This window comes from Cebus imitator, unplaced genomic scaffold (genome assembly GCF_001604975.1).
Source record: "Cebus imitator isolate Cc_AM_T3 unplaced genomic scaffold, Cebus_imitator-1.0 Scaffold121, whole genome shotgun sequence".
Lineage (NCBI taxonomy): Eukaryota > Metazoa > Chordata > Mammalia > Primates > Cebidae > Cebus > Cebus imitator.
Window position 1 is genome coordinate 4487064 of NW_016107436.1, and position 16466 is coordinate 4503529.

General features: G+C 40.6%; 1 protein-coding gene across 2 annotated transcripts in view; it reads left to right on the top strand.

The window, feature by feature from the left end:
• AATF (apoptosis antagonizing transcription factor) overlaps positions 1 to 16466 on the top strand; it is a 114629-nt gene that overhangs the window by 3527 nt on the left and 94636 nt on the right. The window contains exons 3-4 of one of the 2 annotated variants that reach the window (XM_017539855.2): positions 269 to 691; positions 1155 to 1292. In XM_017539855.2, coding sequence (XP_017395344.1) covers positions 269 to 691; positions 1155 to 1292 — 561 coding nt within the window. The remainder of the gene's footprint in view (positions 1 to 268; positions 692 to 1154; positions 1293 to 16466) is intronic. The other variant, XM_017539856.2, reaches the window with a different exon arrangement.

The following is a 16466-nucleotide window of genomic DNA, read 5'->3' on the forward strand; positions in this document are numbered from 1 at the left end:
TGTCAAAGCACTTCTGATTCTTCCTTGAGTTGTAATTTTGTGAATCTGTCTTTCCCACTAGTTCCTTTTGTTCTATTCATCTTTGCTTCTCCCTTTGCATTTTGGAGATCGAAGCTGTGTAATGAATATATTTGTTGAATTGAATTGAGTACAATAAGATATTTTTCCTCCTGATGCCACAGTGCTTTAGTTGAAATGAATTATTTGGCTTGATATTTTTCTCCAGGTAACACCCATTTTTCTCTTTCTTCCTTCTCTTCTTGTTCAGATGAGGAAATATCTGATGAGGAAGGGTCTGGAGATGGAGATTCAGAGGGACTGGGTCTGGAGGAACCTGATGAGGATGATCTGGGTGCTGCTGAGGAACAGGAGTCTGGTGACCATAGGGAGAGCAAGAAGAGCAGAAGCTGCTCTGCAAAAACACCAGGCTTCAGTGTCCAGAGCATCAGTGACTTTGAGAAGTTTACCGAGGGAATGGATGACCTTGGGAGCAGTGAGGAGGAGGAAGACGAAGAGAGTGGCATGGAAGAAGGGGATGATGAGGAAGACTCCGAAGGTGAGAGCGAGGAAGAGAGTGAGGAAGACAGGGCTGGAGACAGAAACAGTGAGGACGATGGTGTGGTGATGACCTTCTCCGCCGTCAAAGTTTCCGAGGAAGTGGAAAAAGGAAGAGCCGTGAAGAACCAGATAGGTTTGTACATGGTTTTGCTGATTGCCGGTTTTTCAAAATATCTGCATTTGGTCTGCTTTTCGTTTGTTTGTTTTTGGCTATCTCTCCTGTGTCCTTTCAATTAGTTTGTGACATGCCCCACTTACCTAGAGGCCTAAAGCCCTATTCCTGTATGCTTAGCCAGCCATTTCTGCACTGAGCTGCTTAGCTGGTTCTGCTCTAGTACTTCCGGCAACTGGGGAAGATTGAAGAGTGTTTTCTCCTCTCCTTGGGTTTTAGCATTCCCACTCTGCTGTAGCAAATATTTGCTTCATAGATACTGAATTTATTTCCTATAATAGAGAATATTTGTTTCCATGGCATAAAACTGCTAAGCTGTGGTGCTTAGAGACTGGTGTGGTTTTCTGTTCTTCCCCGCCCCTGCTACCTCACCCCTAGAACATTTTATTATTGAGGAATGGGATTCTCTTTTCTTCTTTTTCAGCACTGTGGGACCAGCTCTTGGAAGGAAGGATCAAACTACAAAAAGCTCTGTTGACCACCAACCAACTTCCTCAACCAGATGTTTTCCCATTGTTCAAGGACAAAGGTGGCCCAGAATTTTCCAGCGCCCTAAAAAATAGTAAGAATACGTATGTCCTCTTGAGATGCTTAAAACCACTTTGTCAAATGAAGACAGCTTTGATTGAAGTGGATTAGGAGCTAAAGCCATGTTTATTCTGCTTTCTTCTTGCCTGCTCTTGTTCTCCCCTCCCCATCCCCTTGGCTTTCTCAGTTGCTTCTTTTTTTTTTTTTGAGACAGAGTCTCGCTCTATTGCTTGGTCTCAAGTACGGTGGTGCAATCACAGCTTACTATAGCCTTGGCCTTCTGGGCTCAAGCAGTCCTCCCCACCTCTGTGATCCTCCCACCTTAGCCTCCCGAGTAGCAGGGACCACAAGCATTGAACCACCATGTCTGGCTAATTTTTAGATATATTGTAGAGACAGTGTCTCACTGTGTTGTCCAGGCTCATACTCCTGACCTCAAGCAATCCTCCCACCTTTGCCTAGGCCCAAAGTGCTGGAATTTGAGATGTGACCTACTGAGCCTGGCCCTGAGTTAATTCTTTAAAGCTCAGGGTATACTGTTTGAAAACCCACTGGTGTACAAAGGGAGAGAAAGAACGTCTAACTCAGCTCATTAAACTTGGTTGTATTATGTGCTTAAAAGATGCCTTCTGTGTTTGAGAGGTTTTTAAAACAATGTGCTAAGATGATCTTATTTATATCTTTGAGTGGCATAGAGGAGTACAGAGGGAGGAACACATTTTAGAGGAGAGTTACTGAGCTATAAATAATTCTAGAAGAGAAAAGGAATTGAGAGACTATTTGGTTCCCAATGTCTTCATTTTACACTTGAGAGGATTGAGACCCAGAATGACTTGCCCAAAGTTGCAGAGCTTATTTGTGTATGGTAGAGATGAAGCTCCAGCTCTTCTACCCTATGATGTCGAAGTCTTTCCTCTGTACCACACTGCCTCCTATGTGCTGCTTGCCTGTGTGCCCAGTGGCACCGAAGGACTGGGCAGAGGGAGATTTAGGGTGAGTGTGCTGTGTTTGGGATATATATATATCTTTTTTTAAAGATAGACAGTCTTGCCACATTGCCCAGGCTGGTCTTGAACTCCTGGGCTCAAGCTGTCCACCTGCCTTGGCCTCCCAAAGTGTTGGGATTATAGGCGTGAGCCATTGCACTCAGCTGGGGTCAGTATGTCTTCTTTGCATGCTGAGACTTCGTGTTTTCATTTGTTCTTTAAACCTTGCTTTAATTTTTTATTTTTGGTGATGGAGTCTCACTCTGTGGCCTGGGCTCGAGTGCAGTGGCACAATCTCAGCTCACTGCAACCTTCACCTCCTGTGTTCAAGTGATTCTCCTGCCTCAGCCTCCCTAGTAGCTGGGATTACAGGTGCCTGCCACTATGCCCAGCTAATTTTTTGCATTTTTAGTAGGGACGGGGTTTTACCTTGTTGGCCAGGCTGGTCTGGAACTCCTGACCTCAGGTGATCTGCCCGTCTCGGCCTCCCAAAGTCCTAGGATTACAGGCATGAGCCACCACGCCCAGCCTGAAACTTACTTTGTTAGTATCATGGAGTAGAGTTGGAAGGGACTGAGAAGGATATCTAATTTGGCATTTGCCTGTAGGTAGAACCACCGTAAGCCATTCAAGATCAATGTATGGGATTTCCAGGGTCGGGAGTTCAGTGAACGTTTCTTGTAGGTGAATACCTGATGTAATTAGGAATGGCTTCATTGAGTCCAGTTTTTTTGTTTTGTGTCTTGCCACACTTGAAATGTGCTTCTTCCCCTGTGGGAAGTCTGGGCAGACCTTCCAGAATCCATGTGTAGCCTGTGAGGGTGAGGTGGGCTGTTTATATCCCCTCCCCTGTCTTTGCCTCCTTTCTCTCTCTCACATAGATGACAGATTGATGGCTTTCAAGTCTTTTGAGATTTTTGGAGCACTTCTCTGCTATTTTTAGTGCCCTAGTACCCTACTTCCTGTTATGCCTTTGAAATGAGACCTAGACTGCTCTAGATTAAATGTTTTAAATGTTTCACAATAAGACCTTTTTCATTTTGTCCCTCATTCTTCTTGCTTGAGCCTTTTTTATTTTTAAAAATACATCTTAAAATATAGATATTTTAGGAGTTAGTCAGTGTCCAGTATAATGGACACATATTCTTGGATACCCTTTAATTTATTTTCTTTATGAGGCAGGGTCTTGCTCTGTTGCCCAGGCTGGGGCAGTAGTGTGTTCATAGCTCACTGCAGCCTCGAACTCCTGGGCTCAAGCGATCTTCCCGCCTCAGCCTCCCAAGTAGCTGGTACTGCAGGCATGAGCTACCATGCCTGACTAATTTTTTCTTTTTTGTAGAAATAGAGTCTCACTATGTTGACCAGGCTGGTCTCAAAACTCCTGGTTTCAAGTGATCCTTCCATGTTAGCCTGCCCAGAATGCTGGGATTACAGGTATGAGCCACCATACCCAGCCCATTTAGTTTCTTTAATCATTGTAATGTTATTTAACTTGTGTTTTGTTCTAATCTTTTTACTCTTTTTTGTGCTTAACCAATTGCCTCTTTGCCTCATTGGTGAATCTCAATTAATCTGTCAGTGTCTATTAATCTGACAGGGTGGGAGGAGGGAGAAGAAAGAAAGTTTGTTTGGTATTACATGTGCTAAGAAGGGAGGGTAGGGAGATTTCTAGTAACCAGAATTTCTGTGAATTTGAAGAGTAGCTAATTTTTGTCTGTTTCAGTCTTCTTGTGGCAATATGGCATAATATGTTGTACACTCACCTATCTTGGTAAACAGAATTTAAGAAAAAATTATTGGCCAGGTGCAGTGGCCCACACCTGTAATTCCAGCACTTTGGGAGGCTGATGTGGGCGGATCACCTGAGGTCAGGAGCTTGAGACCAGCTTAGCCAACATGGTAAAATCCCATCTCTATCAAAAATACAAATAGTAGCCAGCCATGGTGGTGCACACTTGTCATCCCAGCTACTTGGGAGGTTGAGGCAGGAGAATCACTTGAACCTGGAAGGCAGAGGTTGCAGTGAGCTGAGATCGTGCCATTGCACTTCAGCCTGAGCAACAAGAGTGAAACTCTGTCTCAAGAAAAAGAGACAGAGAAAGAGAGAGAGAGAGAGAGAGAGAGAGAATTCTTCGGCATATTACTTCAGATGACCAATTTATATGGTACTATATCTATAGCTGGTGAATTTGTACCAACCCCAGAACAAACCCTGTGACTTACTGTCTTTAATTAAATCTCTTTTCAATTTGCTTGGTCTTACAGAGTAAAGTCAGACTGTCTTGGGTTAGATTTCATCTCAGTAATCGATTAGCCATGTGACCTTGGGCAAGTTACTTAACTTCACAGTAAGATGGGGATAATATGATAATATGGTTGTGAGGATTAAAGGACATAATCAATAGAAAGCATTAGCACAGTGTCTGGCACCATAAATGTTAGGTACCAGTATTATCTTCTTCTGCTGAAAGGCATTTGGCAATGTTCAACCATGTGAGTAATCACTCAATAGTTATCAGTATAACTGAGCATCACCAGTCTTCAGTATCTTTTACTTTTTTATTAGTATTTAGATTCTTTATGTGATTTAAATTAACTAATTGTTCTGGAAAGTGTCATAGTTTACCAATACTTAAAATGCAGTGTTGGCCTCTTAAAAACACTATGGAAAGATGGCTACAGATTTCCTTATTGCCAAAGCCAGCTGCTACCTCCTTGAAGTGTTTAACTTTGCCTTGAAATACTTTTCTTTGGCTTGGTGACATTACCTACGCTGTTTGGGTTCTACCTTTCTGATCTCTTCTCTGGCTCTTTTTGTATCCTCTCAATTTTCATTGCATTTAGAATCCTGTCTTCAGGTTGTGTTTTCCCAATATAGCCCCTCCTTGGCACTGTCACTTACTCTGATAGCCCTACTGTGGCCTCTAAAATAACAGACTTCCAGCTGTATTCTAGCCCCAGTAAACTCTTGAGCATCATGCCTTTGTAGTGTAGCTCCAGCACCCTGAACTCTACTTTTCAGAAACGAAATGGCTATCTCCTTCCTCTCCACACGCCACCCCAAATACATGAACTTAGTCCCCAGTCACTTTGCTGTTACATGTTGTAATTTAAACTCTTGAACCATGGAAGTAATTTCAAAGACATCATCTGATGTTTTAGTGGCAGCATAAGTGGTAAGTCATGGAGTAATCTGAAGAAAATTAGGGGTTTTCTGTGCACAAAACCATTTGTCTAAAAAAGTTTGCTTTTCCTTTCTTTTAAAATTTTCTGCAGTATTAGGAGGTATGTCTTTTATGTTGGTGGCAATAATACGTAAGGAAGAAGGTAAGTTAAGGAAATCTCAGCATGAGTTGTTTAAAACTTTTCATTGTGGAATAGATTAAATTCATATAAAAGTAGAGAAACAGCACAGTGAGCCCCATATGCCTTTACCAGCTTAAGTGATAATCAGCTCATGGCCAGTCTTATTTCATCTGTAGCTATAACAGCCCAGCTTCCCTTCTGGATTATTTTGAAGCAAATAATGCACATCCCCTCATCAGTAAAATTATAATACCATAATCCCACATAAAAACATTAACAGTAATTTAATAAACATAACTCTGCCTGGCACAGTGGCTCATGCCTGTAATCCCAACACTTTGGGAGGCCAAGGCAGGTGGATCATCTGAGGTCAAGAGTTGGGGACTAACCTAACCAACATGGTGAAACCCCACCTCTACCAGAAATAGAAAATAATTAGCTGGGTGTGGTGGTGGGTGCCTGTAATCCCAGCTACTTGGGAGGCTGAGGCAGGAAAATCGCTTGAACCCAGGAGGCAGAGGTTGCAGTGAGCAGAGATCACACCATTGCGCTCCAGCCTGGGAGTCAGAGTGAAACTTCGTCTCAAAAAAATAAACAAAAAACATAACTGATTTAGATGGGTGGCACATTGTGAGTGCATGTTGTTTTTTTTTTTTTCCCCTCTCTCTCTTCTGTAAGACAGAGGGTCCTAGAAAGAGTATTTCTGTAACAGGTATTCACTGTCTTCTTTAGAGTTTGCTCTATAGCTTTAAATGAAGTGATTAAAGGAAGGCTAAACTTCAGTCATACCAAGTTGACCTTTCAGTGAAATGCGTGTTATTAATGTATTTAATGAGATGCATTACAGACTGCAGTGAGCACCATGTTTCATTACAGGTCTAAAATGCAGTATCGTTAAAGACCTTTAATAGAAACAATGGTTGACATTTTGATATTTCCCATAAGCAAAACATCCTAGAACACAGTAAAATATAATATAAATACAGAGGAAGTATTAAGATTTTTTTACTTGCCTAAGAGTATGAAAACAAATTTCATTATTAATAAATCATATTTTGTTTGTACCTTCTCATTTCCCAATTCATACTTACCCTCTCATATCTTTGTGGTCCTTCCCCAAGACCCCCACTTATTTTGATTTGACTAAAATTTTTATTTTATTTTATTAATTTGAGATGGAGTCTCACCGTGTCACCCAGGCTGGAGTGCAGTGGCGCAACCTCCGCTCGCTGCAACCTCTGCCTCCCGGATTCAAACGATTCTCCTTCCTCAGCCTCCTGAGTAGCTGGGACTACAGGTGCATGCCACCATGCCCAGCTAATTTTTGTATTTTTATTAGAGACGGGGTTTCATCATGTTGCCAGGCTGGTCTTGAACTCCTGACCTCAGGTGATCCACCCTCCCTGGCCTCCCAAAGTGCTGTGATTACAGACAGGCCTGAGACACTGTGCCCAGCGACTAGACTAAAATTTTTGATGGTAATTTGTCCTCAGCAATAATAGACACCTTAAAAAATAATGTTTTAAATTTTGCATAAGCTACGGGCAATTATGGAGTCTTGATAGATAATATTTTGTTTTAAAAATTTTGCTTATTTTAAAGTAGACAGTACATTTACATGATTAAAAATTCAAAAATACGAAAGACTATACAGTACAGTGATAATCCTGTACCCCTGCCGCCCAGTACCCTATCCCATAAGCAACTAATTTTTATCAGCAGAATCCCCTCTTTAACTTAGTTGCCTTAGGTGACAAATCTGTGAACACTTATTTCAGAGTTCTCTCAATTAACGCTTTATGGGTTCATGGCAGAGTTCTCACAACTATCTGTAGCATGTTGAAATATTTTTAATTGCTTGGAATGGGTTTAAGTATTGCTTGGGACAAAGGCACTTGCAGCCTCCTCCAGAAGTGTAACATTGTGTAGGCTTAAGGACCCTTATTGTTGCAGACTTCATCTAGCCAAGGTGATGTGAATAAGATTGATCTTTTTGTTTCAGCCGATGGCTATCATTTTTTAAAATAGCTTCAGTGTTCTAATTATAAAAGTATGTCATGCTTATTTCAAAGATCAGAAAATACATAGAAGCATAACAAAGAAAATAAGGATTAGCTGTAATCCTACTGCCCAGAGATAACCACAGTTGTCATTTTGATGAATATCTTTCCAGACCTTTTCACGTGCGCGAGCACACACACACACACACACACCACGCTTTAAAAAAAAAATGGAATTGTAAATATGTACTATTTTCAAGCTTATTTTTTCTACCGAATTCATGTCAGTATATTTAGATGTACGTCAGCAGTTTTAGGAGCTACAGAGTATTCCTTTTTATAGATTTGTTGCAATTTAGTTAACCAGTCTGTATTGATGAGTCTTAAGTTTATTCTAGCTTTTCGCTTGTATAGAACATGCTTTGATAAACATCCTTGTACATACATATTTGTGCAGTTTGTCTAAAAGTAGCACTGTTCAGTAGGAATATAATGCAAACCACATGTAATTTAGAAATTTTTAATAACCACATTTTTTAAAAAAGAAATGGGTAAAATTAATTTTAGATTTATTTAACCCAGTATATAAAAAACATTATTTTAATATATGATCAATATAAAAATATTAATGAGATATTTTACATTCCTTTTTTCATGTTAAGTCTTTGAAACCCAGAGTATGTTCTATAATCACAGTTCATCTCAATTGGGACTACACACATTTTGAGTGCTCAGTAGCCATGTGTAGCTAGTGGATACTGTATCAGATTGCACAGATCTATGTTCCCGGGAAATGTAGTTGCTGGGACAAAGGACCCATACTTTTTTTTTTTTTTTTTTTTTTTCAAGGACCTAGCATTCCTTTAATTTCCAGAACGCTCACGTCTTAGTTTACCCTCAGATGCCTCTGAAATTTGTTACATTCTTTCAGAATTTTTTTTTTTTTGAGATAGAGTTTTCACTCTTGTTGCCTAGGCTGGAGTGCAGTGGCACAATCCCAGCTCACTGCAACCACCGCCTCCTGGATTCAAGCAATTCTCGTGTCTCAACCTCCTGAGTAGCTGGGATTATAGGCACCCGCCACCCCACCCGGCTAATTTTTGTATTTTTGGTAGAGACCGGGTTTCACCCTGTTGGCCAAGCTGGTTTTGAACTCCTGACCTCAAGTGATCTGCCCCCATCAGCCTCCCAAAGTGGTGGGATTACAGGCCTAAGCATGGCGCCCGGCCTTGTACATTGTTTTCTTTTTAAAGGCTTTTAGAATATATTGCCAAATTGGTCCCTAGAAGAATTGTAACAATATAAATTCTCATCTGTAACAGTTGTTTTCCTGTACTCCTACCTCCAAAAGGTATTATTGATCTGTTTTTCCTAAACTGTAGGTGGGAAATGAAGGCAATCATTTCTTGATAAGTTTCTGTTTTATATTTACATAATACCTGTTAGCATTGGAATAACGTATGCTGTGTTTTATCTTTGTATTAGAGAGTAGTGAGTTCTGTGTGGGAAGACTTTCCGTCCCTTTTGAGCTACAGCTTGGTCCAACTTAGTTAATCAGGCATTTATATAATGTAGAGAGTAAAGCTGGATCACAGATCAAGAGCTTTTCCAAAGTCACCAGGTGGTGGAACCAAGAGGGGAATGTCAGATTCTTATGCACTGATTCTACCTACCCTGAGAAGACTGGTCATAGAGCCTTGGGAGCTAAGGGCGGCTTAAAAACTACTGATACCATTCTAGGTAGAAAATTCATTTTACTGTTTTGGGGTTGGATTTCTTAGGAGTGAGAGTTGTCTTCAGCACCAGAAACAATTTTTTTTTTTTTTTTTTTTGACTGCTCCATAGACAGGGCAGGGCTATCCCACAGGCAGAGTGACCCAGAGTAGCTCAGAAAAATAATTTTTAATAGTAACGAGTTAGATAAGAAAATTGTCCTAACCTGGAGTAGCTAGTAGTTCCATGGCAGGATCACTGTGTCACTATATTCGTGGTGAAGTTGTACATATCGTTGCACGATGGAGCCTCTTTATACGTGCATTTAATTAACTCAGACATAACTATATGTGCCTGGCCAAAAGAAAAAGAGGGAGAGGCTGGGCACAGTGGCTCATGTGTATAATCCCAGCACTTTGGGAGGCCGAGGCAGGCAAATCACCTGAGGTCAGGAGTTCGAAACCAGCCTGGCCAACATGGAGAAACCCGATCTCTACTAAAAATACAAAAAAATTAGCCAGCTGTAGTACCCGATGCCTGTAATTCCAGCTACTTGGGAGGTTGAGGCAGGAGAATAGCCTGAACCCGAGAGGCGGAGGTTGCAGTGAGCCAAGATTGTACCATTGCACTCCAGCCTGGGTGACAACAGTGAAACTCTGTCTCAAAAAAAGGAAAGAGAAACTGTTTATATAGTGCCAGTAATTCTGCCTGCCATTTTATTCATGGAGTGTGCATGAAATGGCAGATGGAATCTTTTATTGTCTTGGCTATTTTTTGTTCTTGGGTACCTCTTTAGTGAGCATCAATAAACAGAATATCATTCTAGTGCTTAAAGTTACAGCATGCAGTCTTAGTAGGACAGTTCCTAAATAGAATCATCTATGTTTAATTGACAAAGTGCTGTATGGGCTAATGTCCGAGGGGAAAGACTGTGTTCAACTTATTGAAAGGCAGCACAATTCCATTTATTATGGACAATATAAGGGATTTTCAAAGTGGTTTTGTGAAAACTTGATTTTTTGCTTTATGCTTAGACTTTAGAACCTAATTGCTGCATAAGATGATACTCTATTATTTATGTCTTAAAATCTGTTCTTAAATTGTTTTATTAAAATCACACAGGAATAAGATAAATATACAGAAGCCTTCAGGAAGCCAATACTCCTTTGACTGACATTCAGTGTCATTTGTTTTACTTCTGTAATTTTAGATAATTTGTTTATATCTCTGTCTTGATTTATTTATTCTCCAATATGAAAGGTGAGACTGCTGCTAATGGAAGTAAGATGGGGATTGAGAATTGACTATCTAGCAACATGGTGGGCATCCTTGATGAAGTTTGATGGAGTGGTAGGCTTACAGCCTTGACTGGGATGAGTTTAAGAGAGAATGGAGTGGCTGGGCACAATGGCTCACACCTGTAACCCTAGCACTTTGGGAGGCCGAGGTGGGGGGATCACTTGAGCTCAGGAGTTCAGGACCAGCCTAGGCAACACGGTGAGACCCTGTCTCAATTTTAAAAATTAATTTAAACAATATGAAACAAACAAAAAAGAGAGAATGGGGACAATGAAATAGTAAGTTTAGGCAACTCTTTGAAGGGATACTGCTTTCAAGAAGAGGGGTGTTTTGCTTGTTTGTTTTTAAGGTGAAATATCAGCATGTTTGTATGTTGATAGGAATGACCCCGCAGAGAGGGGAAAATTGATGATGCAGGAGAGAGGGGGCATCTGCTGTCACAGCGTCCTAGAGTGGGTGACTGGAGATGGAATGGAGATGGGCCAGTGTACAAGAGTGCTTTAGATTGATGGCAGTGTGGACTGTCTCAGTCTGGCAGGTGGGAAAAGAACATATAAAGAGACTCAGGTGGAGTCTGTGGAAATTTTCTTTGAGTTGTTCAATTTTCTTTGAAATAGAAACCAAGGTCATAAGTTGCGAATGAGGAATGGAGAAGAGGTAGTGGGAATTTTGAGGAGAAAGTATGAAATTGTCATTTCATCTTCTTTCCACTACAGTTTTACATTCTGCCCTGCAACTGCAACCAGGATTCCAATGCTTTATTTATATGTTGACCCAGAGTGGAAATGCAATAAACTAGGCTGGGTGCGGTGGCTCGCACCTGTAATCCCAACACTTTGGGAGGCCAAGGCGCATGGATCACCTAAGGTCAGGAGTTTGAGACCAGCCTGACCAACATAGTGAGACCCTGTCTCTACTAAAAATACAAAAATTAGTTGGGCATGGTGGCAGGTGCCTGTAATTTCAGCTACTCATGAGGCTGAGGTGGGAAACTCGCTTGAACCCAGAAGGTGGTGGTTGTGGTGAGCCAAGATCACGCCACTGCACCCCAGCCTGGGCGAAAGAGCAAGGCTCTGTCTTAAAAAAAAACTAAACCAAAATAAAATAGTAACAATAAACTGCATTTACAGTGTAAGTACCATGTAAAGAAGGTAGACTATTAGGACAGGGAAGAATTGGAAGATCATATTTTCTTCCCTGTTTTTTCAGTCATGGCTCCTAGCCCACTCAAAGGAGAATATTCCTAGTTCAAGTTTTTAGTTGCTCTCCATTACTTGCTTAAAATCATTCTATTTTTAGTCTGCTTCCTATTAATTTATTGTTTTTCCCCTTAGTTTTCTAATTTTTTGCCCCCCCCCCCCCATGGCTCAGTTTTATCATCTCCATCCTTTTTTTCCTAAACTTTAAATCTTGCCATCTCTTGTGTTAAATTTTCTGTTTTGAGCTGGTTGTTCTCTACGAGCAGTGCACAGCTGTACTCTCAGGCCTCTCTCATTGCTCTTCTGGAAAGAGCTACTGCTTTTGGGCTTTCAGGCTGTCTTCTGTTATCTCAGTTTACTCCATCAGTTTGCTGCCAAACATGCATCGAGAGTAAGTTATCCGAGTTCTTGTAAGGTTTCAAAATACTCTGCCCTCATTCCTCATTGATATATTCTTGCTTGATTGGGTAGACCTTTTTAGATTGAAAATTACTTTCCCTCAGAATTAGAAAGTATTGCCTGTTACTGGTTTCCTCTTGCTGCTGTAACAAATTACCACAAGCTTGGTGACTTAACAGCACACATTGATTATCATATTGTTCTGGAGGTCACAAGTCCTAAAATCAAGGTGACAGCAGGGCTTTGTTCCCAGAGGATCTAGGGGAGAAATCTGCTTGCCTCTTCCACCCTTTGTAGGCAGCCACATCCTTTACCCATGGTCCTCTTCCATCTCCAAAGCAATTCCATCTTTCCAGCCTCTCCTTTCCTGACTCTGACCCTGTTGCCTTCCTCTTATAACGACCCTTATGATCATATTGCGCCCATCTGGCTTATCCAGGATAATCTCCCCATCTCAAGACCCTTAATTTTATCTACAGAGTCCTTTTTGACTTTTGAATACATTACTGACAAAAGCCGCTTTCACATATTCTGGGGTTTAAGATGTAGATAGCTATTGGGGAGTGTTATTCAGCCTGCCATGTGCCTTGTTGTCTTCTACCATACTGGTGTTTTCCAGTGACAAGGTATAAATCTCGTTCCTTTGCAGATGACTTTTTTTGCTCTCTGGACATGTTTGCGATCGTCTTTTGATTATTTTTTTCTGTATTTGTATTTTTTATCAAGAGAGGGCCTTGGTCTGTTACCCAGGCTGGAGTGCAGTGGTGCAGTTATGGCTCTCTGCAGCCTTGAACTCCTGGGCTCATGACCCTCCCACTTCAGCCTCCCAAGTAGCTGGGCCTTAGGCCCCACCACCATGTCCAGCTAATTTTTTTCTTTGTTTTTTATTTTTTGTAGAGATGTGGTCTTGCAGTGTTCCCTAGGTTGTCATTATTCTTGATTTTTTTGAAATTGCCTGATGAGGTGTCTCAGTGTGGGTCATTTTTTCTTTATTATGCAAAACATTTACCAGTAAGTATGAAGACTGGGGTCCTTCAGTTTTGTGAAAATCTTTTCTAATATTTCTTTGATAATTTCCTTCCTTCCATTTTTTCTGTTCTCTTATATTTTAAGCCTGGATTAATGTTGTATCACTTATGTGTTATTTAACATTTTCCATCTTTTTGTGATTTTACCATGTTTATGTTCTGAAAGGTTTTTGAAGCTGATTTCCAGATTAAAAAAAATTTTTTTTTTTAATTTTTATTTTAAGCTGCTAAGTTCATGTTTTATTTTAAGATAGGTGAAGACCCTATCTTAAAATAAAACATGAACTTAGCAGCTTAAAATAAAAATAAAAAAAAATTTTTTTTAATCTGGAAATCAGCTTCAAAAACCTTTCAGAACATAAAAGAGGATGTGGAGAAATAGGAACACTTTTACACTGTTGGTGGGAGTGTAAATTAGTTCAACCATTGTGGAAGACAGTGTGGCGATTCCTCAAGGACCTAGAAATAGAAATTCCATTTGACCCAGCAATCCCATTACTGGGTATATATCCAAAGGATTACAAATCGTTCTACTATAAGGACACGTGCACACGAATGTTCATTGCAGCACTGTTTACAATAGCAAAGACCTGGAACCAACCCAAATGCCCATCGACGATAGACTTGATAGGGAAAATGTGGCACATATACACCGTGGAATATTATGCAGCCATCAAAAACGATGAGTTTGGGTCCTTTGTAGGGACATGGATGAACCTGGAAACCATCATTCTCAGCAAACTGACACAAGAGCAGAAGATCAAACACCGCATGTTCTCACTCATAGGCGGGTGTTGAACAATGAGAACACATGGACACAGGGAGGGGAGCACTACACACCTGGGTCAGTTGGGGGGAAATAGGGGAGGGATGGTGGGGGGTGGGGAGCTGGGGAGAGATAGCAAGGGGAGAAATGCCAGATGTAGGTGATGGGGAGGAAGGCAGCAAATCACACTGCCACGTGTGTTCCTATGCAACAATTTTGCATGTTCTTCACATGTACCCCAAAACCTAAAATGCAATAAAATAAATAAATGGGAAAAAAAAAAAAAAAAGATAGGGTCTTGCTGTGTTGCCTAGGCTGGAGTGTAGTGATGTGATCATAGCTCACTATAGCCTCAAACTCCTGGGCTCAAGTGATGCTCCTGCCTCAGCCTCCCAAGTAGCTGGGACTGCAGGTGTGTGCCACCGTTCCTGGCTAATTTTTAAAAATCTTTTAGTAGAGATGAGGTTTCACTATGTTGCCCAAGCTGGCCTCCCTCAGCTTCCCAAAATGCTGAATTACAGGTGTGAATCGCCATGCCCAGCCCAAAGTTTTCTTTTTAAATCATATTTTTAATCTTTAAGGGGTCCTTTGTTTCCTGAGTGTTCCTTTTCTGTATAGTTAATAAGAGTATATTATGTAAATTTAAAGTTTTTTTGTTTTTGTTGTAAAGTCATTTTAATTCCTGGAATTGTTCCTGTCTCTACCAGATTTTTTATTTATCTTGGACATTTTCCTTTTTGCGGGGGAAGGGAGGGAGGGGATAGAGATGGGGTTGCCCACCATGTTGCCAGGCTGATCTCAAACTCCTCGCCTTAAGTGATCCTCCTGCCTGACCTACCAAAGTGCTAGGATTACAGCCATGAGCCACTGTGCCCTCATTTTAAAATTTGTATCCAGGCCAAGCATGGTGGCTTACACCTGTAATCCCAGCACTTTGGGATGCCGAGGCAGGTGGATCATGAGGTCAGGAGATCGAGACCATCCTGGCTAACACAGTGAAACTCTGTCTCTACTAAAAATACAAAAATTATCTGGGCGTAGTGGCATGTGCCTGTAGTCCCAGCTACTCGGGAGGCTGAAGCGGGAGAATTGCTTGAACCTGGGGAGGCGGAGGCTGCAATGAATTGAGATGGCACCACTGCACTCCAGCCTGGGCGACAGAGCAAGACTTAGTCTCAGGAAAAAAAAAATTTGTTCCAAGTTATAAATGTATACAATTGAAAGAGTTGGATAATTCTAGGAAGCTTGTTACGAAAGCCAGTAGTTGGCTGTTTGTGTGTATCACCTCTGTACCATAACCCTTTCCCCTGAAACAACAATTATATTTAAGTTATTTTGTTACACCTTTTTTTTTAATTCATGGATTTCTCTAATTAACATGCTTTGTTTCTACTTGATTTTTTAGTTTTAGGCATTACCTGTTGACTCCCCTTTATAAAAATGAAGATTTAGCTCTTATTCCTACTACACTCATGCATACTTTCTGGTTATGTTGTTAATTTGTCTCTTCATGGTTATATTGTCGTCTGATTAGATCAGCGTTCAGTATTTATTATGACTGTAAATACTTCTCACAACTGAGCCATGTAATAAATATACTATGATTATTTTCCTTTCCCATACATTGTTTTGTTTTCTAGAGTTAATTATTACATGTTTGTTTGTTTAGTTTTCTATGTAGTAATTCAAGCCCAAACTTGTCTCCTGTTAGCTAAATCTCAGGTCTTAAGTTGCATCAAGTATTGCCAGTTTATGTTCCATAAGAAGTCTCTCCCAGAGCTTTTTGACCTGCTCTTGTCTGGCCTGTTCACCACCTGAGGTATCCAGCTGTCATGCTGGGATCTGCCTTCACTATCATCCTGGGGGTTACCTTAGCTTCTTGCTTCTGTGGATCTATTCCAGAGTCTTTCTTGTCTACTTCCAAGTTTTGTTGCATATCCTCTCATAGCTTGCTGAGAAAGGGTGTGTGGGAGGTCAATGTTTTTAGACTTCACTTGTCTGAAAAACCTTTATTCTGTCATCATGATTGATCTTTTGTATATAGAATTCCATAGAATATTACATTGTATTTCAGCTTCTAAAGTTGCAATTGGTAAGTCAGAGCTGTTCTGATTCCAGATCTTGCTTTTTTTTTTTTCTTTTTGGAAACTGCAGACTTTTCTTTTTCCACAGAATTCTGAAATTTCTTAATGAAGCACTGTAGTGTAGATCCGTTCTTGTCTGTTGTTTGGAGCAGTTGGAGGGTCTTTTCAATCTAGAAATTCATATCTTTCAGTCCTGGAAAATTCTCTTGAAATTATTTGGTTTTGTGTTTTCTCTCCTGTATTTCCTTTCTCTCTTCTCTCTTTCTGGGAGGCCTGTTATCTGACATCAGACTATTTCTGTGATTCTTTTTCTCTTCAATTTTTCATCCCTCCCTCTCTCTTCTAAGACATTTCCTCAGCTTTATTTTCAATCCTTTCTATTGAGTTTTAAAACTTTCTTCTATCCTTTTTTTTCTTTTTCTTTCTTT